This window comes from Homarus americanus, unplaced genomic scaffold (assembly GCF_018991925.1).
Source record: "Homarus americanus isolate GMGI-L3 unplaced genomic scaffold, GMGI_Hamer_2.0 scaffold50165, whole genome shotgun sequence".
Taxonomy (NCBI): Eukaryota; Metazoa; Arthropoda; class Malacostraca; order Decapoda; family Nephropidae; genus Homarus; species Homarus americanus.
In genome coordinates this window covers 1,662,501-1,689,544 of record NW_024748747.1, presented here as the reverse complement: position 1 = coordinate 1,689,544, position 27,044 = coordinate 1,662,501, and the positions used below count along the sequence as shown (strand labels likewise).

General features: G+C 37.9%; 1 protein-coding gene across 10 annotated transcripts in view; it reads left to right on the top strand.

Annotated features, from left to right (window-relative positions):
• Positions 1–27,044, top strand: part of LOC121880395 (protein abrupt-like) — a 131,150-nt gene that overhangs the window by 27,787 nt on the left and 76,319 nt on the right. For 8 of the 10 annotated variants that reach the window (XM_042387580.1, XM_042387584.1, XM_042387583.1 and 5 more), the window contains exon 6: positions 8,393–8,434. The exons of the other annotated variants lie outside the window; for them this stretch is intronic. In XM_042387580.1, coding sequence (XP_042243514.1) covers positions 8,393–8,434 — 42 coding nt within the window. The remainder of the gene's footprint in view (positions 1–8,392; positions 8,435–27,044) is intronic. 10 annotated transcript variants of the gene reach the window in all.

Sequence of the window (27,044 nt, the reverse complement as noted above, 5' to 3'; positions counted from 1 at the left end):
GGTGGTTCTGGGCTTTTTTCTTTTTTTTATACACAAGGATTAGCCCACCCAGGCACAGGTCCCTGACCCATAATGGGGCCTGGGGGGCGAAAATGTAATAATAATTATTCAGACAAATAAAGTAAAAACAAAAATAAAATAATATTGATAACAATAATAATAATTATAACAACACTGCAATAATAATAATAATAATAATAATAATAATAATAATAATAATAATAATAATAATAATAAAAAAGAACCATAAAGAAATACAAAATGAAAAAAAAAGATCAAGAGTGAGAAACAATATGTGTATGTTGTGTTGTCAATGGTAAGAGAAACAATTGAGACCCTGCAATTGTGTGTAAATGAGGCAGAAAGTCAGATCAGCAACCTGGGACTGTCAAAATTTTTGTGATGCCATATAGCAGCAGGGTCTACCATTAGACAATACATTATGCTACCAATATCTTCCCAGGCAGTAGTACCTCCCTGTTTGGTAGCTGCCTACTACCTATTATCTAAGAAGCCTCCTAGAAGTTTCCCCAAGGAACATTCCCAAACCAGAGCAAAGAACATATTAGGCCCGTGGGTGCCGCTTGACCTGTCAGTTGTTTGGACACAGGTGCCCGAGGAGGTGGGAAACATAAACAGAGTTGACAATTGTTGTTTGTGGGAATATTATTTCAATAACTTAAGTAATGATACAATTTTAGTAATGTTATCATAGGTAAATGCCTAGTTTATATATGGTAATTTGTTTATCACCACATTAGTACAGTACTGTATTTTTGGCTTGCTCACGTGGGCTAATCTCCTAAAAAAAAAACTGAAAAATCGGACAATCAGCTTTTCCGCACTGGTGGTCCCCCCCTTTTAGTCTGGATCTTCGAGGGTTCACTGTATAATAATAATGGTGAGAACTTAAATAAGAGTGAACAATATTGGAAAAAAAATCTAGATACAGGGGTATTCCATTTTTTCTATTTACTAGTCTTATTGGTAAATTCACCACCAATACTGTGTAAAGTGTTAAAATGTCTGCTCATTTGTTTTCTAACACTTATTGTCCTTGTTTGGTTGTTTGTTAGCTAAAATATAAGTTGATTGTATTGAAAGCTGTAATGCTTGACTTCACATCGTCAAAATTCTTTCTTCTCTTTTTTTTTTTTCATGTGAAGAGACCAATCAGTTGAATGCTTACTGTAATGCAGTTTGTTTTATGCAAAGAAAATGAACCAGTTGCCCAAAAATCTATCCTAAGAAAAAAAAATACAGAGTGGCTCTTCCGTGCAAGAAGATCACAACTAGCCAGGTGCGTGGAAGGGGTAGCTGTAAATAAGGCTGTGCGCAAGTGTTAATGAAAAACCCATATATTAGTTATACAATATAGTACTGTATTTTATTTCTACTGTTTACTACAGTACATTTACAGTATTTACAAAGAAAAAGAATACATTCAGAAAGGAGAGAATGGCACATTTAATCCTTGAGGATGTGATCAACATGGCTGGTAACAGTAGTGTGTCATATAGCTAGTGACCCACACACCCTCCTTCTTACTCTGGTATGTTGTGACCCACAACATTTTACTCTTTTTTTTTTAAGCCAAAATAGTAAAGTGAACATGCATCTCTATTGTGGAATCATTGTTTATAGACAAAATTTTAAGTTTATTGAACATACTGTATTGCTGTAGCCATTCACTTTCCTGAGAACTGTAGTGTTTGAATTTCAGTACTGCACAGTAGTGTTCTGGGATCCCTGGGTTACGAACGAGTTTGATTCTTGAGGACATTCTTAACTTGGAAATGTACGTTAGCTAGAAGTTCATAGTATAAGTCCTTTTATACTGTACATCTCGAATCACTTAATTTAAGAGAAAAGAAGAAATTGAATGACAAAATACAGTAAAGAAAAGTAATTAAAGTTTAATACTTACCTGTGCATTAAAACCTTGGGCTGGCTGATCTTCCACCCATATCACTAACAATCTTTCCATTTCACTTAACAATCCATGTTTTTGTTTTGTTATCACAGTTAACTGCATTGGTGTAGATCCTTTTACATGTTCAAGTATTTTGTGCTTGTCTTTCAAAATTGTTCCAATTGTTGACTGACTGAAGCCCAACGCTTTACCAATGACTGGGGATGTTTTGCCTTTTTCGGAAGGTTTAATTGCATCAACTTTCACTTCCATTGTAATTGTTTTCCTTTTCATGGATGCACTACTATCACTTGCATCAGGTTTGCGTTTGGGAACCATGATGAGGTCAGAAAAAGAAAGTTAATAAGAAAAAAACAACAGTTTACACTTGATCACACATGTTACTGTGGTGAGTGTAATTCGTACCGACGCTTCCTCAAAGTGCGTGGTTGGGTGACACATTACTCCCCACAAGCTGCTCCGCCTCACCACTGTGCCACGCAAACTAGTTCTCATACGTTAATATACCTGTACTACAAACCAGTTGTACTTACGTTGGATTCTTAAAATAATTAACCATAACCCTTAAGCCCCCGGTTAGGGTGCCTCTCCCTGGCAGCACGGAGGGAGGGAAATATGGGTACAGCTTGTTGACGGCGAGCACTCTTGGTCAGCTATTTTTTGGCTTGCCTTTGTGTCCGGGATTGCCAGTAATGCATATATTTACTGATCATAATACATATTTGCTATAAATAATTAATTTAGAATATTTTATTTGCATTATTTTTTATAAAAAAGTACTCGGCAACACACGCAGTCGGTTGCCAGGCTGTCTGGCTGTCTTTGTGTTTGGTAGAGCAAGTAATGCATAAAATAATAATAATTCCACAAATAAATACATTTATTGTATAACATAATTATAGCAGTGTTTTACAGTAATACTACCCTACAATACAACTACACTACTTTTAGCAATATTACTTTGATACAACATGATAAAATGGACAAGCAATGGAAATTAAACAAACAAACAAAAGTACATAATTAGTTATTGTTAGATTTTCTATGGTACAAATAAATTGGTTACTCCATTACTGAAGGTTGGACTTTGTGTGATACACTTATTAAAGGCATTCTGCACCCAAATAGGTAGGACATACAGTACAGGAAAGTAAACATGTAAAGGAGCAAAGTCCACATACAGTACTCAATGATTTAAGGCATGTACAGTACACCCATCCCTGTTACAGATACAAAATACCCAAGATAAACTTTCCTAAGAAACTAGATTAATCTTACTGTATGGAGAAGCAAAACAAAGGAAGTACAGCATTGAAATTGAAAAATTCAAATACAGTCAACCCTCGCTTTACGTGGTCCAACATTCCGTGTTTCCACATTTACGCGGTACCCTGCCGAAACCGGAATGCTCACATTCCGTGGTGCGTATACCCCTTTACGCAGAGAGCGGCTGGCGAGCCGCACCATTTTTGGATCCAAACCTCCCGCCATCTCTCCCGCCCTCTCCCGCCATCCGCCATGTTGTGTAAGCGGTGCGAGCAGGGTGCGCACAAGGTCGCCCAGTCATCAAAACATTACCGAGTTCTTCACCCGCCACCCACCACAGCCGGCCCAAGTCAGTGATAATGATAATTATAGTGAGGATATAGACTTATATGGACTTTGAGGGGTTTGACAAAGAGGCCCTGCAAGCCTCTGTGGTGGATAGTGATACAATTGATACAAGTGATCAGGTGAGGGCCAATAATCTGCCCTCTGCCTCGGAACCAACCGCCCATCCCCGTGTGCCCAACCATCTTTTCTACTAATGTAAGTGTTAAAAAACCTAATATTATTGATATTTCTCTTAATTATTAATTGTGTGTGCATACCATCATAAAATTAAGAAGTTATTTTTACTACAACGTAGGTATTGTGTCTGAAAAAGTGGAGTTTGGGGGTCGGCCCGGTCTCTATTTCAATTAATCCCATATGTTATGTTGTTCACTTTACGCGTTGAATTAACCGCGTAAAGTGAGGATTCACTGTACATGTATCTGTCAAAAATTCTATTTGAAGTACCTGTAGTCTTAACTATAGAGGTGAGTGTAGGTATTGCTGGACCTATAGTGCTTTTATTGAATTTTTTTTAACGGTGTAGTTCTCTTATGACTAAGTCTTATAGAACTAATGTACAATAATGAACAGCAACTGGAAAATTTATATAAATCCCTCAGCCAGCTACCTTTTACCAAGGAATTAGAATACTGTATCAGTAGAGAACTTTCTCTTCCTAATGATAAGATACACACAATATCAGGGTTTCAATTGTTTCTCTTACTTTGAGAACACAACATACATACAGTACAGTCAGTCCTCGACTTAAACGGGGTTAGGGACTGATGACCAGGTCGTAAGTCGAATTGGCCGTAAGTCGAAAATGTGAAAGTAGTAGTACATAGAAAATCTAAAATGGGTGTCTCTTTTTCTTCTCAGCACCACGAGAATTCTCACTTTTACGCTTGCCAGCCATTTTAAAGGGAATTACAAAAATTTTTTTTGTCAGTACCGGTAAACAGCGCGATCACTAATGTCGGGACTCGAACATACGTACATAATTTGAAAAATGTTTTATACGACTGCGGCGGTCGTAAGTCGAGTAGGTCATACGTCGAGGAGTACTTGTATATAGTTTGTTTATTGATTTTTTTTAAATATTTGTATTTATTATTATTATTATTTATTATTATTTAATATTTTTAATAATTGTTTTTATTAATTGTTATACATTTTTATAAAATTATTATTATTATTATTATTATTATTATTATTATAATAATAATACTGTAATAATAATAATATTTTCACCCCCGGGCCCTGATGTGGGGTCATTGACCTGTGCCCTGGTGGGCTGACACTCCCAAAAAACCCAGTACTATACAGTACAGTACCAGCAGGTAATACCATGACTCAGTATGTCAATTCCTGCTACATTTCAATAACCAAAATTCTGTTTTTAGCAAATATCAGTTTGACCTTTGATTCAGTAATCCTAAAATCAATTGGGGGGCTTCTTGTTCCAGTGGCCACTACTGTACAAGGTTCATCAGTGTATGGAACCTCAAGTTACAATCAGAAACCAAAATGTCTTAACACAGATGGTGACAATAGTTTCATTACACAAAAGTCAAAAGAAAAAGTGATCTTTTGCATTGTTAGTATTACTGATAGATTCATTTATGAATATTTTGAGATGCAAAGTGTTAAAATACGTAATGAGAGCTTTTATTTATTGAGCTGTATTTTGGAGAATAAGGAGAACTGTAGGCTCTCTATCAGGGTTTTAGGATTATGTGACCTTGGGTTGATATTCTGTTGATAAAGTTAGCTCTGTGTTGGGAGAAGTTTCTTTGTACAGTATCAGAGTATTTTGGGTAGTTGTAGCCTTACCATGAAAAACTTGAAATAGGGATACAGTTGTTCCTCACACACACACACACTTACACTTACTTCTTGAAGTAAAGAAGAAATATGTACTGGCTACATTAACAAAAATAGAGGTCTCTGCTCTATGAACACAGTAATCTTTCCGTTAGCCGGAATCCCTCAAACCCGGAACTCTCCGATAGCCGGAATTGAAATTTTCTCGGAAAATCGTTCCCAAAGCCAAAATTTTACAGAAAATTCCGGCTTTAGGAACGATTTTCCGAGGGGCACATTTTCCGAAAAATTCTGAGAACATTTTCCCGGTACAGGTACCCGGAAAATTCCGGGGATGATGGAGTTTTTCTGGGTCTGAGATATGAAAATCAGGCGCATTTTCTGGAAATTCCGAGAATAATTATCCGTTACCCGGAAAATTCCGGGATGAGGGATTTTTTCCGGGTTCGAGAGATGATGTAATGGGCATTTTCTGGAACTTCCGAGAAAATTTTTCCATTACCCGGAAAATTCTGTGGATGAGGGATTTTTTCTGACTTTGAGAGAGTCGTCTTGTTATCCGGAAATCTCTCATTCCCGGAAGTGCTCTGCACCAATTGTTCTGGCTAACAGAGATATCACTGTATTGGTGTGAAAGAGCTTATCTGGTCTTGGAGAAATTATTACCCAAACAAAACAGTAAAGTGATGGTAGTATACAGTATTGCTGTTCAATATGTCCATTTTCATCATCTGAAAATTTCCTCGTTATTCTTTTCTTCCTTTAATCTAAAGGAAAAATATAAATGAGGTACTATGTATTACCGTATATAGAAACTTGTATGCTCAAGTGAGCTTTCATGCATTTTCACAGCCAAAAATAAGCTGGATTGCTGGATGTTGAAGGATATATATATATTTTTTTAAATGTATGGTGTTATCTTCTGTATACAGATTGGATAATCATTCTTTGTAATGGCTTTATTCTTTAAGCAAATTCTTCAGATAATTTCTTTCTGGTGAATAATAATCTCAACATCCAATTTGGTATTACAGAAGCTTGAGCTGATTCATAGAATACAGCACAGTACAGTACTGTATAGTACAGTATCATGATTGTTTCCTGTGCTGCTCAAAATTCTGTCAAAAGCCTCTTCTAATACCTCTTGAGTGTTTTGTTTGCAGAGGTGGGCAGTGATAGTGTTGTGTCATCTTCCTTTGTGTTTTAGAGGCCTCATGTTTGGTTGTTCTGAATTTTTTTAATTTTGGGGGCTGTAAGTTAGTTTTTGTCTTGGAATTACTCCTGGATTTAATTTATATTTTCTTTCTCTTACTTACAGTAATTGGTGTGTTATGTACTGTACCTGGTCCGTGACTTTGAAGGCAATTTAACAAGACTTGTCATGCTAGGGATGTGTGATTCACTGATCATTGGGACTGGGTACTGATGGCTATTCTTTTCCAGAGTTTCTAGAATAAAACTATATAACTGTGGTATTGTAATCTTGGGGTCAACTTTAATAGATACAGCCTACCATATAAAGCAAAATCATCTCTCATTGGGTTGCAAGTCTGTCTAATCCTTGTAGTTTTCTTTTTATAGTCTCTATCGGCTTCCTGTTAGCTATACTAGTGGAGTTCATAGTCAGGTTATTTGGATAGCTTTCCTCCTCCATTTGGTTAATAGATTAGTTAGCTGGAACTGAATTGTGAGTGTTAGAGTGGTCCTGAATTCAAAAGCTGGTATATTTAGCTTTGGCTTTGACTGTGCCGATTGGCTGGGCTTTTTGCTTTTAGAGAGCAACTGTAGCACCCGATCCCTATAACTTGAAGCACGTGGTGTGAAGAGGTGGGTGATTTGCATACCCAAACAAGAATATACCAGACTCCAACAAATTTGATTAAAGTTGTCATATTTTATGTAATTTGTACAGTACCTCACTTTGCTCTTTATCAGCATATCGTGTAGTTACATGTCCAGAGAAAGGTTGATCGGTAAAGTATTTTAAAGTAGCAGTTGCTGGTATTGACATAATTGTTCAGTACAGTAAAACATTAAGGTTTGATGAAGAGTAATAAAATACTTTGGTATAGCAGTATGGAATTCAAATAAATGGATGTGGGATAATTTATAAAACAAAAAGAAAAATTTGAAGATAGTTTTGTTCCTAAATGACAAAGCAAAAGAATACCCTTACAATATACAGTACAGTAGCACTATAAAATTTAATGGTATGTACTATTCCTATCAAACATGCATGGATATATTTATACTGTACATTTAAATATGCACCTTTCTTAAAAAAAATGCCAAATTTACTTTCTTCTCTTGCTTTCACTTGTTGCAGTGGGTATTTTGCTCTGAACCAGCTATCAAATAGATAACCAGATTGCCATCAAATTCTTAAAGACCACCCTAACCAAACCAAACCTATCTAAATTTATTATAGGTAAGTTTAGGTAGGTTAGGTTTGGCTTAATTTGGTTCATTTTGCTTCATAAAAAGTAACTTCATGACAAAAGGGTATGTTTGAACACAGCTATCATGTTGGACCATGTTTAAGTGAGTACAGCACTGGTTCACAATAAAATTATCCACCCAATTCACTTACTATACCAAAGTAGCTGTCAAGCTCTTTGTCCTGCATGCAGGATTTTCATTATGAATTGGTTGCTGGCCAAGTTGGCTGATTAGACTGATGTTTAACTGGTTCACAGTGTTTCTGGAACTTGATTTTCATATCTAATTATACAATTTTTCTACTCGACCTTTGTCATTTTATCATTGGGAGTCCCTATAGTTTGTCACTATTTCAATGTTATTGTACTGTACTATCTACCCAGGGGACCCCTTGATTACCAGGACTTTCAAGTTCTTTTTGGGTCTTTCACATCAATGTTTAATAAAGATCCTGCTTGTGGGTGTTAATTGTAATTTGAATTTGAGTACGTACTGGTGTATAGATGTAAAGAATGTTGGTGTACATGACTTTACTCCTAGTCAGAACACCTTAGTTTGGCAGTGGTGTTTTATACAGTGGTACCTCATTTATCTGTGCAGAACCACGTAATGGCGGGCTGGGGGAACACTACGCAGGACTGGGTGAGTGTTGTTTAAATTTTTATACATTGAAGCTTTATTTTTTTATCAGTGAATATTTGCAATCTTAGGATCCTTTTCTGTCTGCTGTCATGGGCAAGATACATGAGTCAGGTGAGACAGTACAGTAACTGTTGCTGATACAGTTGACGAGTGTGAGTGGTGCTTAGTAACAATGTTAGACGTGCGTGTGGCTGTTGAAGGCTACTGATTATGAGAAACGGCTCCTTGTTTATTTATTGTGAAAGATGTATATTGTATTGGATAAAGGCCACTGGGACAGAACTACAGTGTATTTTTTAAGGGTAGCAGTGCAGTATGAACAACAGAGGAATTATGTCTGTGGAATGGGCTTATTGATACTGTTCAAACATTTGTTGTTGCACACACACTGATGAGGACAGCTGTGATATGTAACAATTAGTAATCTCTGGTGGTGTAATCTGGCTCATGCAGATACCCTGTAGTTGTCAGTACTGAACTACTTGATATCATGTTGGGACATTAGTGCCTATTCTGTGGTGCGTACTGTTTAGGGGCAGTTAGAGTAGTACTGTACGTATGTTGGAAAAGTGCCACAAACAAGACCAATAAGATTTTATTTATTTAAAGAGGCTACAGCCTAATATTATGATCCAAGGGGAGTTTGGTTCATATATTAGGTTTGTTTAGTTCATGTCAGCGGAATGTTAAATGCTTTTGTAGTTCTATTTGTGTTTCTTTTTTATATACAGTACTGACTATTTCACCCCAAAACATTCAGGACTGCCAAAGTTATTTGGCACATATTTATTTATTTTTTTTCCTTTTTGCACCCCAAGTTTGGGATGTTATATTAATATTTATAGTTTTGTGCATATACAATATTTTACAGTACTGTACAGGCATACCCCGATAACTGACGTATGTTGAGACCGTGAAAAGTCGTTGGTTAGTGAATCAACGGTTATCGAAGCAATTCATCCCATAAGAACTTAACAAATTCAAGGGGTTACGGTCCAGGTGCCCCTCCAAAAAACTCCAATCTACCCTCGACAAATCTCTTTCCTGCATACTGGCAAGCAAGAAAATAAACAAACATATAAAGCAAGCATAATAAGGAATGGTAAGCATAAAATGAGACTGTTACTTACCCGTGCTGATGATGGTAGAGATGGTCTAGGGTGGCAACTTCAAGTCAACCAATCTTTTCTGGTCCATCACCACTCTTATTACACCTTATCACATTACATCAAGCTAGCACAAGAGGAAATATCACCGGGGCATTTAGGCATGATTGCGTAACACACCAAGTTGGAAATAATGAAAAAATCAAGTCTACAAATTTTTGCAGGTCTATCACCACCCTTATTATGCCTTATCACATTACTGTACATCAAGCTGCCCCTCTTCAACTATCACTGTGGTGTTTAGGAATGATTGCATAACACATGAAGTCGGAAATAATGAAAAGAACATGAGGTCAGAGACACATGGTAAGTGTAATCAAGAGCACAGAGGTGGGAATAAGTCAGAGGCAGCACAGAGCCCCCTTGTGGTAAGAATTTACACAAGTCACTGCTCACCAATTCAAAACAGCTCTGCCGCTCCTCTCCCGATCGTCGGATCTCCAGGGTATCAATGAAACTTGTGGGGTATTTGTCTTGTATGTAATCGGTGGTTATGTGAATTGGCAGTTTTGGGGACGTCAGTTTTCGGGGTATACCTGTAACAGGTTTGTATTTTTTACTCCAGTACTGTACTAAATATGCACTACTGTATCTGTTTTACAGTTCTAACTATACTTGACTGTAGCTGTATAATTGTGATTGATAATTGACGAAATGTATGACTGTAATGTATTCGTTAATTGCCAGCTTCATCAGGTTTGTATTGTATGAGGCTTATGGCATAGATACCTGGTAAAAACATGTACTGAGGGTGAAACTTTGCCATAAATTTACATAAGAAGAGGAGGAGAGGACAACAGAGGTGGTGGTGTAAACAGTGATTTTACAAAATGTTCTCTTGATATTTCTGAAAATGGAAAGATTTAGTGCCATGTTGTTGCATATATTGGTAAGATGAATACAGTATTTAGGGATAAAGGTAAATAAAGGAAAAAGCAATAATTACTCAGAGGGTTAATAGATAATAGAGCACTGAATTATTTTAGGCTGGATGTCTACAAACCAGATGTTGCTTGTGAACTGAGTTGTCTCTTATGGCATTTTGATTTTTTATTAATTTTTTAATATTTATTATTATTATTAACTTGATCATGTATTAATTTTTGACAAATTTGCTCCTATTGCTCAGAGAGTAACAGAGCCCTTGGCACTTGTATAACTATTAGCATTTCTTTTGACACATTGAAAGGTTCCTTGTTGTCTTCTTAAGGTGTAAATTATTCAGTTCACACACACCACAGTCATGGAATGCTTGGATGACCTGTGTATTGTAATGGATCCTGTGTGTTGCCAATGCATGACAAAATGAGTGTTCATAAACCTGAATGAGAAAAAAAGTGATACACTACTTCATTTAACCCTATATGGACAATTACTGCAACACTTGCATTAATGCCTGTCAGGATGATGCCTGCATCTGAATGTCTGCCTGAAAGTTGGAAAATATTGTTGATATTGTTAAGTTCTTTTATTTATTAACATTTGATGATTAAAAGTGAGAGGGACACATGGGGTTGGGGTTTAAGGCTTAATATTTTTTATTTTGTTTTGTTTAAATCATCACAAAGGTTCTTTAATCTTGCTACCTACTGTATGTTGGTACAAAACTTATTTGGATAAGTAAAAATTATGAGCAAAGCTAGTGCTGTACTCAGAGTGGATCTTCATTGGAGGAAGGACAGCTAGTTTTGACCAATGATTGATCAATGTATGTATGTATGTATGTATGTATGTATGTATGTATGTATGTATGTATGTATGTATGTATGTATGTATGTATGTATGTATGTATATATATATATATATATATATATATATATATATATATATATATATATATATATATATATATATATATATATATATATATATATATATATATATATATATAATATATATATATATACCGGTATATATATGTACAGTGGGGTATGCTATAACGAATCTAATTGGTTCTAGGACCTTGTTCGTTATAGTATTCGTTCGTTATAGGATTAATCCGTTCCAGGCCCCCAAATACAACCACTTAACACTGAAAAATATAATATAAAATTGTAAAAATTGTAAAAAAGTGCGTAAATATGCATCTAAACCCCTGAAATAAAGAATATCATTAATACTTGTAATAAAAAAACCCAATAAATTAGTCAAAAAAAAATCGTTGTAGGAGTTTCGTTCGTTATAGCATTCTCAATTTTATAGGTAAAACCGTTCGTTATAGGAATATTCGTAGTAGAATCCATTCCGAGATAATGGTTAGCCAGTGCAGTCAGCGAGTTGTCCTGTCTTCTCGGACTATTCCGTGACACTGAGTCATGCAGCTCGTTAACTTAGTGTGTGGTTGTTGTGTTGCCGACAGCTTCTACACCTTAAACGAATTCACGCATAGGTGGCCCTTGGGCTGGCCATCCTCGTTACATGAGGGGCAACCATTACTTTATATATGTATGTGTGTATAGTACACACACGACTGCAGCGGTTGTATATTCGGGTGGTCGTAAGTCGAGGAGTGCTGGGGATGTTTTCCTTGAGTCTAAAATACTGGAGTCCATAAATGCAGCTGTAATTAAGTTAGAAACTCCATTTCTTTACTATAATAATCCAGAATAGTTTATCTAAAAGTTTGGTTAACTAAATTTATTTAAAAATAAAAAATTTATAGGATATGGGCATGAATGAAGCTGTGTGTTACAGCAAAGGCTGTTATTTTTCACTCTCATGGAGCTGTGGAGGATTAGTGGATCCCATGTAACTGACCTGACCTGATGCACTGTCAGGTCGAGGTAGGGTGGGAGATTAGTGGTCTCATATTACTGACCTTCTGATGGAATGTTAGGTCACCCTTTCTTGGGAGGAGGATTAGTGGGTCTCATGACCTGAAGATGTCTTGAATAAACACAAAACTTAAAGTATTTTTAGTGAGATTGTGAAAAGTATAAATGAGCAAAGTTGTATCCCTTCAACATTACGTAAAATGTTTTTTATAAATATGGACTGAGTGAGTAAAAGGGTGTGGGTAATTAGAGAGATGGCGTAGAAATGAGTGTTGCCAAGTGCTCCTCAACAGCTGATATTTAACTCGTTACCATGCAGTCACACACACGCAGATATGTGTCATACAATAAAACCCTCACTCCTCATGCTTGCTGTCTTAATTCCCTTGTTCTGGGTGTGTGAGTGGTGTTGGAATGTGTCTGTGTGGGTTTGTGTGATGTTGGGGTGTGTGTGGTTGGAGGGGGGAGTGATGTGTGGGTGGGGGGGGTGTGTGTGGGTGGGGGGTGGTTGGGTGATGTTGCTGGAGGAGAGTTCCAGTTAAGAGGGATTCCAGCTAACGGAGATATTACTTGACCGAAGTCAAGTCTCTGTCATAACTGATGGCCAGGGATCAATATTGAAATAAGCTATACAATACTATACAGTATATGTACCACAGTACAGTATAGTCTGCATTTACGCGGATTTTGTTTACGCGTTTGGTCATTTACGCGGTGCCTTGCCAGAATGTAAATGCTTTAATTACGCGGTAAATTTTGTCATTTACGCGGGAAGCCGCGCGGGCAAGGTGCGCACAAGGTCGCCCAGTCATCAAAACATTACCGAGTTCTTCACCCGCCACCCACCACAGCCGGCCCAAGTCAGTGATAGTGAGGATATGGACTTTGAGGGGTTTGATAAAGAGGCCCTGCTAGCCTCTGTGGTGGATAGTGATACAATTGATACAAGTGATACAGGTGAGGGCCAATAATCTGCCCTCTGCCTTTGAACCAACACCCTATCCCCGTGTGCCCAGCCATCTTTTCTACTAACCTAAGTGTTAAAAAACCTAATATTATTGATATTTCTCTTAAATATTAGTTGTGTGTGCATACCATCATAAAATTAACATGTTGTTTTTACTACAACGTACGTAATGTGTTGGAAAAAGTGGAGCTTGGGAGTCAGCCCAGTCTCTATTTCAATTAATCCCATATGTTCTGTTATTTTGTTTACGCGTTTCTCGTTTTACGCGGACCTCCACGGGTTCAATTGACCGCGTAAATGAAGACTATATTGTAATCTTGTTACCATAACTCATTTTCATGTAACCACATGATGTTAGAAGTAGCAAATAGGTATTTGTTAGTAAGATATTCAAGAACATTTGTGGCTGTATAAATGTTAATTAAGTGCTTTCTTAAATTGCCTGTCATTTTGTTTTTTGTTTGTATGGTATTTTTTTAAGCACAGTACAGAATATTTACAATACAGGTGTACTTGTACTTTATTATGGGTTTTCTAATGCAACATCAAATCAAAATATCAACCTTTTATGCAGTTTCAAATTTCAAAAGGGATATACTGTACTGTACAGTAATATGAAAGGTATGAAACACAAAATATGACATGTTTGTACTGTATATACCATAATAGTGGGGGTATTGTGGAATTAATCCATCATACTACAGGTTGTTGAAATATTGAGAAAAGGAATGAAAATAGTAAGCTGAAATTGGTTGTATGAAGGAAATGGACCAAGTTTGGTGTCATTATTGTGGGTGTGGGGAAAAGTTTAATGTAGAAAAAGAGTACCTGGTTGGTATACCTGTGTCTAGGAGATGAGGCCTCAGCATAGCTAACCAGAGAATGTACTGTAGATGAAAGGTGTGTTGGTTAGATTAGGTGCTGTTGTGTATGGGAATGTGGATAGAATAAGAGTGATTATGTTTCCTATGCCAGCAACACTGCAAGTTAGTTATTTCATCTTAAATTTTGAATTTTGAAGATCCACTTCAAAGCATTTTGATAATGTAATCTTAATTTATGAAATAGCTAGTAGATGCATTAGGTTGAAGAAGATGCCTCTACCTTGAAAAGGTAAGTCAGAACAATACTTAGGAGAGTAGGGGGGTGGGGGGGTGGGACAATGGGAATGAAGAGGGCAAAGGAGATATGAAATGTAACATGTGCACTGTAGTATTTTCTGTGTTTCCACTCCCCAGTACAGTATTATGGGAGCTACTAGTTCAGGGATTCTGCCTTAAAGTTCCGGTCACTTCTCCAGTGGCCCTCTTCATAAAGGACAGTTACAGAAGGACTCTTGAGTCCTTTGGATAGACTTGTTATTGTTCCCTTATGATTGTGTAAGTGAGGGATACAAGACACAGCTATTCCCAAAATCTGAAGGATCTATTTAGAGCTGTGTGTGATCAGTCTTTCACCATGCAACTAGGCTCGGCTATCTATGTACAGTATATATTTAAGAGAATTCAATTTATCCCAAGCAAACCCTTGCCTACTCAACTGCTCACTACTACATTTTGTGCTGGTGGCCCAAGGGGGTAATCATAGCTGATCAGCTCTCTCTTAATCTTCTCTTTTTCTATCAGGAAGTTGGGTGTCTATGCCACAGGGCCCTCTAGGGATAAGTTTATTGTATACAGTATATGAATTGTCATCAAGCTTGACAAATTTGCTCTTAGAAACATAATTTTCTAAGGTCATTTCATTCTTGCTTATTTGACTGAATCTGTACTGTCGTGCCAGAAGATGGCTGGACAAAGCACTAGCATTTGTTTCCATTGTGCTCAATCACATTCTGCATGGCCTTGACTGTGAGGCCCAGAACTTACCTCTGGGCCAGATTGTTGTCACATGAGGTAACTTACTGTGTATGTTTAGGATAGGCATACCTAATAGTGGTTCAAAATGTCCTGTTTGTTTTGACAGATCTGCACATTACAGTATATTCGTGGTTTGGATTCCTATGAGATTTTAATGTGCTTACAGCTGATTTCATGGTTTGTCAGCTGTAAATCTACCCAGTTTTCTGTCAGCTGGCACAAATAAGTTTGGCTAGTCAGTGAGTTCATTTTAGGTGAACTTTGAAATTTGAGGTGGGGTAGACCCCATTCAATTGTTACCAAAGCAAGGAGATATACAACAGACAACTCCAGGCCTCTTTACTCCAAGGGGGACATTGATCTTGTCTGTGCACAGAAAATGTGGCCATTGTATTAACAATTGGTTTAGCTTACATTAATTAGTGCTGTTATAATGTTGCACTTGTTAGCATTATTATTTGTATTGTATCATTGATTTTTATTCATGACAATGTTTATTTTTTATTATTGACTACTTAGATGGGGAAAGAAAGCTGAGGGCTTGTTGAATTCCCCATTGTTTCTAATTAGTTTGACCTTCATTGACCAGTATTAGTACAGGAGGAAATCAAGAGTACACTACAGTGGTCCCTCGATTAACGAACGGTTCGATTAACGAATTTTCGGTTTACGAATTACCTCCCATAAGGATGTTCAATTCGGTTAACGAACAAAACTTTGATTAACGAAATCCTTACGATAAACACGTTTTGTTGTGAGCATCAGCTGATCAGCTGATGGGCTAGTCTGCCAATTCAGTAATCTGTTCTATGTTTACATTCGTTTCCAGTGGAGTAAATATCAATAAAGTTGTGCTCTTTTATATTTTTGCATTTTTTATATTAAAATTATTAGTCGTTTTAAAATTTAGTTAACATTTTGATAATATATGCAGTACAGGGATCTAGTTTTTTGTGCGCCCATCAGCCGCTTGATTCACCCACCAGGCGTCAGTTTGGCTTTGTTTACAGTGGAGCGAACATCGATTTTGTTGGTGTCTTGAATATTTTTGTATTTTTACATTAAAATTATTGGTCATTCTGAAATTTAGTTAACATATTGATAATATATAGCGCAGTGCAGTGTTGATTTAAATAAAATAATTTTGAATTACACGTAGTGAACTAAAAATTTTATTGGTGAAATTACTGCATCAAGCATGGGTCCCCTGAAAGGTGATTTCTCCTCCATCCCCACTTCCTTCTCTTCTCCCTTCTCCTCCACCCCCACTTCTAATTCCCATCATCATCATCAACCAGGAACCTTCTACATACTGCATTTTTTTTTACTTTGTATGTATTTTTCTGTGAGCTGGAACCAATTACCCAATATTCCATTGAAACAATGGATTAGGCAAATGGTTTTGAATTGTGTAACTTAATGTCCAAGCTTCAGAATTGAATATTTTTATAAGATAATTACAGTACACTGAAGCTATCTGTTCCTTCCTATGATCTGGAAGTAGAGTGGAAGGAGCCTCTGGCCTACATGGAGAATACTGTACTGTACAGTAAACCCTTGCTATTCTTGAGGGTTAGGTTCCAAGGAATGGCTCGAATTGGCAAAACCGTGAATAGCAACTTATACACTACCTAAGTGCACTACAGTATACCTATACTGTGTATGAGAAACTTAAGTCACCAATACTACTTACATTTCTATGTGGAAATTTGGAGCTTGATGAAGTGGTGCACTGTACTGTATATAGGGAGACATCTGGTTACTGAAGCATAGGGGGATCATCAGGATCACTGGTGGAAGAGGGTGAAGCTGTGGTGGGTGGTGAAGAGGTGGCGCATGGCCGGGAGGCAGTGGCGTGTCCAGGTCATTTTGGATGGGGTGGCCAAGGTGGGTCATAGAACTGGTGTGGGGTATGGCCAGGGCATATAAAATATCAAGTGAATGCCAGGTGATGAAAATTCGTAAATACAGTGGTTCAATGAATTAATGCTTCAATTTATGTTTGTACATCTTCCTATTTAAATAATTCATACATTAATTTCAAAACTCATGAGTCATGATATTATCTATTTCCATGTTTGAACTCAAGGCCAGGATGATATATTAAGAAAATGAGCATACAACACTGTAATTTCACTTTCAAAGTATCTTCTATAACAGTTAAGTAAAATTACTAGAATAGTACCAACTTAAACCTGTTGAAGAATAAAGATAACTCAAGATGCATCTGCTGTTCAGTTTTCCACCTATCATATTTTCAGGGAATAAAAAATGCATTTTAGCTATTGAAACAAGCCTACAGTCAGTTCTGCTATAACGCGATAGTTGTGTTCTTGTAAAACATCGTGTTATAGAAATTCGCGTAATAGAAATAACAGGGCTTATGGAGAAAATAGGGTTAGGTGCAGATTACTACTCGAAATAAAAAAAAATTTAGTAGTTAGCCTAACACAAAGGATAGCACAGTCTAAATAAATGTTACATTCATATCTAATAATGAAATCATACAGTAAATGTAACACTTTACCTTGAAAAAATATGAATATAACTTGATGGGGGAGAAGGGTGATTTTGAGGTAGATAACATCGAGCTTCTCTTCAAAGGTTACAGCCTTTCTTTTACGATCATCATTGGGAATGCAATCACCAGAACACTTCTTGGAGATATTCTTCTTTACCATATTCACAGTTAATGCCACTAAATTGGAGAAATAGTATGCAAAAATCGCGTTACAGCAAACAAGCGTTCGCGTTATACAAATATCGTTCCTCTATTCATAAATCGCATTAGAGCCAATTTGCGTTGTCAAAACACGCGTTATAGCAGAACTCACTGTATGCCCAACCAGTTATGTCCAAATAAGGTTACACCACAGTAAATTAATAATCATATAATAGTAATAAGAATACATGCTAAGGTAATAATCCACTTAACTCTGTTTATTGAATATAATATAAATGAAATATAAATTAAATTTCAATAATATAATAAACATTGTTCAAAATCACACTGTAATACATGAGCACAAAAAAGAACAAAACCTACAAAAAGTTCAAAGCCACAACCCTTACGGTATACCTGTGTTGCAAAGCTATATACACCTTTAGAACAGCTGAATTCGCCTGTTCTCATGCTGGATAGCGAACATTTTATTAAACTCATCCATGTCTAATGACTTAACGGTAGCTCTTCTAGCCTCAATGCTGAGAACACCCAGGTTACTCAGTCTGCTTTTTACCATAGTTGTGCGCAAATGGCTCTTTATGAGTTAAAGAGTTGAGAAGCTGCGCTCACAGGCAGCGCTGCTTACTGGGAGGCGCCAAGGCAATCCTGCACAGATGGAACAGTTCATTAAAGACCTCTTTGTAGGGCTGTAGGAACACTGTTAGCTCTAATACACTGGACAGCTTCTGCATTCCACTTTGAGCCTTCCTTTCCAAAATCCTCTTTGCTTGGTGCAGCTCATGGCTGAGATCTTTAACATCACATGCATAGATCTCTGCTAAGCAAAATACTGCTCCACCTCCAAGAAGCTCTTGCTCTTTGGGTCCTATCACCGTACACATCTCACCACTTTGAGTGGGGGAGGGGGGGGGGCCATTGGCATGGCCAATCAGATTTCAGGGGGGGCCGTGGCCACTCCAGGCCACCCCCTGGACAAGCCACTACCGGGAGGTGGGTGGCTGGGAGGAGGAAGGTGGAGCGGCAGTGATAGGAACTGGTTCTTTCTTGAAAAACATTGTATTGTAATTGGTAGTTGTTTCTTTGTTGCTTTGAGGTCTTTTAACATTTCCTGGCTGGGAAACAATACTTGGTTGATTCCTCGGACCATCTTAAGGCTCCGTTCCATGGAGGGGTCGTGGTCAACAATGAAATCAGTTACCACCTTCACAGGTTGAAATAGTTCACCAAAATTGTTTAATCTTCAACCTTCTTATTGCAATTCCATAATTTCTTCTTCTTCATCTTCCTCATCACTTTTACCAACTTCCAAATCCTCTTCCGTCAGTTCCTCTCCATGCCCATCAATCAGCTTTTCCATGACTTCAGCAGCCATGTCCACAATTCCTTCACCACCAACTGACGTGCAACACTCACAATGTCATTTACATCCTTTACTCTGGTGGGAAATCCCTGGAAGCTATTCACACACTCAGGGCATAAGGTTCACCAACAATCATTCACTCTCTCTGGTTTGAGTTCATTGCAATGCTGTACTCCTTCCAATACTTGCTAACATCAAGATAAGGGTCTGCGTCCATGGCACTACAGATGCAACCAAAAAGAGCATCGGGTGTCATATGCTTTGAAGGTGCGTATTACACCCTGATCGAGAGCCTGAATAAGAGCAGTGGTGTTAGGGGGTAGGAGAGCACCTCTACACCTGGATGGTAAACTAAATTTTTTGGGTGGCCTGGCCTGGAAGCAAGGTACTTTTCCACTTATGGGATGAAGCATTTATGGAACCAGTGCAGGAATGCTTGCACAGTTGCCCATGCCTTTTTGTTTGACTGCCAAAAAAATGGCAAAAGGTTCTTGTTTTTACCCTTTAAAGCTCTAGGGTTTGCTGAGCCATAAAGCAAGCTAGGTTTGATCATGTGGCCAGCTGCACTGCCACAGAAGATGAGCGTCAATCTGTTTTTGGCTGCCTTGAACCCAGGGGCACACCTCCCATGCTTGTTTATGTACATTTTACCAGGCATTTTTTTCCAATATAGACTGGATTCATTGGCATTAAACACTTGCTCTGGTTTATAGCCTTACTCTTCTATTATTTTCTTTAACTTGGCGGGAAATGCACCTGCTACTGTGTGGTCAGCTGATGCTGCCTCTCCAGTCAGCTTCACATTATGGAGAGAGAATCTTTTCTTAAAATTCTCGAACCACCCTTTACTGGCACTAAAAGTTGGTTCAGTAGCCGCACTAGCCCCTTCACTACCTGTTGACTCGTAAAAATGGGCATTAAGACTTTTAGCTTTCTTACGAATAGCATTGCTGTCCAGCGGAACATTTTTGTGGTGCTAGTCCTCAATCCACATGTTCAGTGCTTTTTCGGTTTTTACTATGTTCTTATCACAAACAACCTGCATCACTTTAGCACTTGCAGGAGCACTTGCTTGAATAAAATCATGAACTGCTTGTTCTTTCTTCTTTATATACCGCAATGTGGATTTGTTCACACCAAACAACCGACCATCCGCGGCAGCACTTATTCCCTCCTTTAACTTGTCTAATAATTAAACTTTCTTGGTCAGGGTTATCATTGACTTATGCCTTTTATGTTTCACTTCACTAGCATCACTAGCACTGACACTAGGCAGTCTTTTAGGGGCCATTTTCACAAAGAAACACCTAAGTTTTGGGAGTACAACATGAGATGCAATGGGTGAGGACGAACAGAGGGAGATGAGATGCTGCGGGTGTGTGAGGTGACTCGTTGCGCTGCGGGAAAAAGCTTGCAAGCTTTCCACCATAGCCGCCATCTGCTTACTGCAAATCACGAATCGCAAACCCGCAAATGGCAAGGGTCTACTGGAGTTATATAATTGTTTTCTGTTGGGATAGATTATACTTGGGCTTGTGGATCAAGGCAGGGCTTTAATGGAATATGAGTACTGTTGTACAATCAAAGACAAAAGTTGTGTCGCAGTTTTGTCCGAAGATTAAACATAACTCGTGAAACATTATGAGATCCCCCTACCACAAGGCAGAGCGCACTAAAAGTTTTAGCCCTTCGGCATATGTTTTCACCAAATTTCACGACACGACTTTTGTCTTTCATTGTACATACTATGCTGTACTACAATCCATGATTGGGCATAATCAGTAGAAATTGAGAGTACTGGTACTTCAGGAATTTGAAGAGGAATTATTATTATTGAATAAATTAGTTATAATACTTTACATGTATGGTGATTTTGTTTTAAACTTTTCGTTGTTCCTGAGACATCTGGGAGTTACAAAGTAACTCTGAACCTTGAATAGGTGAAATTATTCATCCTCAGTCACAAGTCTAGAATGACAGCAATCCGACAGGTGAGGTTAAGCCTCAGGACAAGAATGTGATCATGTCCATTGACTTCAAGGATACTGATCAAAATATCACTGTACTGTGCATAAAGTTTTGTATTGGAAAGATTTTTTACTTTTGGGTACAAAATACTTACAGAAACCATCCCTTTCAGACTGAAACTGAAATTAGCTCATGGGGTCTTCTTTAAATTACCTGGAACCTTTTAGAGATGATCCATTAAAATGGATATTCTCTCATCTAATTGAACAATTGGTTGATTCTCATCTATCACATGATCTAGCTCATAACTACAGTATAGTTTAGTGGTTCTAAGTGTTTACAGTGGAACAGGAGTTTCACTGAATAAGGAAGTGCTCAGGTTTACACCTAAATCTGATTTATAAATGGCTGGGTTTGCACTGAGATATGATGAAGGAGCTTGTGGACTTTATCATTGGAAGGTTGTTACTCTCTTAGGGTATTTTCTTTTTTCATACAGTATCAGTAAAGGAGATTTAAAAAAAAATCTATCTGAAAGGGATCATTGATAAGTTGGTACATACTTATAACTCCTGTTCTGGAGCTCAGCTTTCTGTTGAGACTAATGATGTTTAGACTTAATAAACTGCTACTTTTAGAGAATGTGTATGTCATTAATTTTTTCCAAAAGCTTATTCTGCATTGAAATGGTGGAGAAATTACGTGCATCATTCATCCGGGGTCTGAAAGTTATCCCCACAAAGTAATTGGTGAGTACATGTCCTGTACAGTATTCAGGCCAGACATTAAAAAAGTCGAGAAGCCAAAGCCAAGACTTCACGAAACCTTAACACCATTATTTATATAATATACTGTACTGTATTACCTTAGGTTGATGAGAATATGTAAGGTATTCTAAGTTGCAGTAAGGCTTTTAGATAAGTTGACTTTATTTGAAGCTATTTGTTCTTGGGGTAAGTTTTAACTCTCCCTATAGCCTGAAAAAAGGTTACATATAGTAACAATTTATCTTATTAATTTGTTTTATCAATAATACAGCTGCTCCTCGACTTATGACGGGGTTAGGGACCCAAATCCAGGTCGTAAGTAAAATTGGTCCTAAGTCGAAAATGCTTAAATAATACATAGAAAATCTAAAATGGGTATTGTACTCCATTCTTGCACGCTTTCTTTCTAAAATCACGAATATACAAAATATGTACCAAACTCTCCAGAAAAATTATCAACTACTCACCTTTCTCAGGTTTATCATTTGTTATAAATGTTTTAGGGGAGCACCAGTGGAAGTAAGGGTTCAGTTTGTTGCACATAGTGCTGTAATATGGGCTTAAATGTATGAAAAAATGCCTGCTCAGAATGAGACAGCACAGGCAGTTTCATGAATGTTCTAAAGTATTGTATGGTATGCCATGTCCTGGCTGAATTAAAGGCACTCATTTACTAGACATAACAATTTTGGTACCTGTAATTGTTTGTGCCTCATTCTTTTGTATGTTATATCTCCAGTATCTAAAAACAAAAAGATTTTAAGTTTCTTTTTAATTTCTACTTCAAATTATTTGTCGGAAAATGTGAAGTACAGTGTCTGATATTTTGGTGAACATAACAACAGACCAGATCGAAAATGATGTTGTTGACGCAAACTTACCAATACAATATATATATATATTATATATATATATATATATATATATATATATATATATATATATATATATATATATATATATATATATATATATATATATATATATATATATATATATATATATATATACAGTTGTACCCCACTTAACGCGGTCAATTGAACCCAGAGGGTCCCGCCCGCGTTAAGTGAACAACAGAACATATGGGATTAATTCCAATAGAACCCAGCCCGACCCCCAAACTCCACTTTTTGACGACACATAACTATGTTGTAGTAAAAATTCTATCTTAACTTTATGATGGTATGAAAAAACAAGTAATATAGAAGAGGTTAGGTTAGGAAAGATAAAGGTTAACATAGGAAAAATAAAGAATAGGTTAAAAAACGAAAAATTTTGTGGAACACTTACGGTAGTAGAAGAGATGGGTCGGCATACGGGGATGGAGGCTGGTTCCGAGGCAGAGGGCAGATTACTGGCCCTCAGGTGAATCACCATTACTAGGTGAATCAACATCACTGTCACTTACAGTTGTCAGGGCTTCCCTGACAAATCCCTCAAAGTCAACTTCACTTTCACTATCACTGGCTTGGGCTGGCTGTGGTGGGTTGCGGGCGAAGAACTCGGTTATGCTTTGCTGACGGCTGGTGTTGATGTTGTCGTGATACACCTTGATGTACGGCTCCATAGCCTGCACCAGTCGGGTATGGAAGACTTCATAGCGTTCATCGTCATTGTCTCGGGAAAGGACGGACTTAGTTTTTTCTGTAAACTCTATGGCACACTTAATATCACTATGACTTAAACTAGGTTCTTCGGAGAATGACGCACCTTCTTCCTCCTCTTCACTGGCGTGTTCTTCTTCCAACATCTCGTCGGCAGTCACTTCAGGATCTTTGATCACCTCCAGGATGTCTTCGTTGGTGGTCTCGGAGAAGCCTTCAGCTGTAATATTGAGCGCAGCTTCTCTGGCAAGGTCCACTGCTACTGCAACAGTCTGAACCTGACCAGTCACAGGTTCACTCCTCCTCTCACCTGGTATGCCATGCAACACATGTCTCCATGCGTGACGAATCGTAGCAATAGTCAGCAGATCCCATGCCTCCACCAAGAAGTCTACAGCTTGTTTAACGTTAAACTTCTTCCAAAATTGTTTGACGAGAAGTTCTTGAGTCACCGCCTCTTGTTCCTTGTCCTCGTCGCTTTTGCTCTCGCTGTCGGTGTCACCCAGCTTACGCAACTCATCCTTGGTGTTGGTAGAGTCGTTCAGGAGCTTGAACTTCTTTGCTGAGTACGCAGCTTTCACATTGCAGATCAACTCCTGGTCCATGGGCTGGATTAATGACGTAGTGTTGGGAGGAAGGAAGACCACTTTTACGTTGGGGTGACGATCCATAAGTAGGGGCGAGTGTCCAGGTGCGTTGTCAAGGAGCAACAAAATATTGAATGGAACATTCTGTTGCTCGCAGAATTTCTTCACGTCAGGAACAAAACAGTTGTCAAACCAGAAGAGGGACAGAGAAGAGGACATCCACGCCTTACGTGCGGTTAGCCAGTGGACATAAGCTTGTTCATGTCCATATTCTTGTAGGCGTGCGGCTTGCGGGCTTTGTGAATCACCGATAACTTTGGTTTACAGGTACCGGAGGCATTGGTGGTAAACAGGACGGTGATGCGTTCCTTCTGCAACTTCCGACCCCTTACCTTGCTGGCAGACTGGACAACGAAGGTCTTGGAAGGTAACTTTTTCCAGAAAAGACCAGATTCGTCCATGTTAAACACCTGGTCGTCACTGTACTGTCCTTCCTCCATAATCTCACGTAAAAACGGAGGAAAATCTCTAGCCGCCACACGGTCAGCACTCGCTTTCTCACCACCAATGTTGATGTTGGTGATCTTGTTCCTCTTCTTAAACCTATGCAGCCAACCAGAGGAAGCATTGAAGGGTTTGGGCTCTGCAATTCCCAGTTTACGTGACACTGCTGCGTATAGCTCACGTGCGTACTCCTGCACTGAGCGCGTGTCCACCGCCAAGTTGCGTCGCGCCTGACGCACCAAATAACTCACCAGCAAATTTTCCACTTTTGCCAGCACCCTGTTCTGGCAATACCTGATAGATGAAGCACCTGCAGACTTTGTGATTTTCATGTGCTCTTTGATCTTGGCTGCATCCTTCTTGATCGTACGAATCGTAGATTCGTTGACGCCATGCTGGCGCGCGAGATCAACTTGCCGTCTTCCTTTCTCCAAATCTTGAACAATTTGGTACTTCACCTCGTAGCTTAATGAACGTCGTGTCTTCTTTGGCTTAGTGCCGCTGGGTCCAGGTAAGGAAAGGTCTCTCTCTGGGGGCGATGGTGGTCCGGCGGAAGCCATTTTACGGAACAATGGATGCGCGTTAACACGGGGTGGCCTTGAGGGATGAAACTGCCGCGGCTAGGTCAAGCGTCGTCTCTCCTCCCTCCCTCCCTCCCCGGGGTGGTCACGCCATAATACTTTAAGCCAATTACAGCTTGCAGCAGAGGGGGGTAGGGATGCATGGCCAATCACAGTCCGATACGTCATATGACGTCAGTGATAACGCAACAAAGACACACACTGCGCAACCTTACCGCGCGGCTTGCCCAAGCGGAGGGAGGAGGAGGGAGAGGCGAGGAGCACAGGCAGGCAGGCGGGCAGGTGGCGCGTGGGCAAAATCTAAAAATAGCATCTCGAGCCGGACACTCACCGCGTATATGTGGAAAAAATCCGTGTTAAGTGAAAGTTCAGCTCTGGCAAGGCACCGCGTATATACGAAAACGCGCTAAGTGAAACCACGTTAGGCGGGGTAATACTGTGTATATATATATGTATGTATATATATATATATATATATATATATATATATATATATATATATATATATATATATATATATATATATATATATATATATATATATATATATATATATATATATACAGTGACCCCTCGTTTAACGAACACCTCGGTTAACGTAATTTCGATTAACGAACTGCCTTCCATAAGGATCTTCAATTCGGTTAACGAAAAAAAATTCGCTTAACGAACTTCTTACGAACCGACCTCAACATGTTTTCGCTTGCACTGACCGGGCAGCCAGCTTTAGTATCAGTCCGCCAATACATTAATCGGTTCTAGGGCTTAAATTCCTTACTATTTTTGTAAATATCAAGAAGTTTATACTATTCAATAATTTTAAAGTTTAATATTAAATTTTTTAGTCATTTTAACAATTATTGAACAAAATTGAAGGTAAAATGACAAGTTTAATGCGCGGCATCCAGCCTCTTAATACAGCAAACAGGCGTCAGTCTCTCTTTGTTTTCACTGGAGGTAACATCTTGCTTGAGACTCTCTTCAACTAAACGCTTTTTTTCTGTGTTTCCAAGCAAATTATTGGTCATTTTGAAATATATTTTATATATTGACAATATATAATGCAGTGCAGCGTTGATTTAAAGAAAATAATCTTGAATTAAACCAGAGAGCTAAAATTTTATGGGTGAAATGGCACCATGGGGTGACTTCTCTTCCACCCCAATGCCTTCTCTTCTTCCTTCTCCTCCACCCCCATTCTAAATCCCATCATCATCATCATCATCATCCAGGAGCCTTCTACATACACACCTCAAAGTAAGTAAATTTTTCCGCCATTTTTGTTGAAGTTAGGAAATTTTCGGTGAGCTGGAACCAATTACCCAAAAACCCATTGAAACAATGGTTTCGGTTAACGAACGTTTCGGTTAACGAACGACCTTCTGGAACGGATTGAGTTCGTTAACCGAGGGGCCACTGTATATATATATATATATATATATATATATATATATATATATATATATATATATATATATATATATATATATATATATATATATATATATATATATATATATATATATATATATATATATATATATATATATATATATATATATATATATATATATATTAGTATAGCAGTGAGCATATGTTGTTATTATATATATATATATATATATATATATATATATATATATATATATATATATATATATATATATATATATATATATATATATATATATATATATATATATATATATATATATATATATACATACACACATGCCATTGCCACACATACATTACATTGCTGCCAGTGAACCCTCGCTTTACGCGGT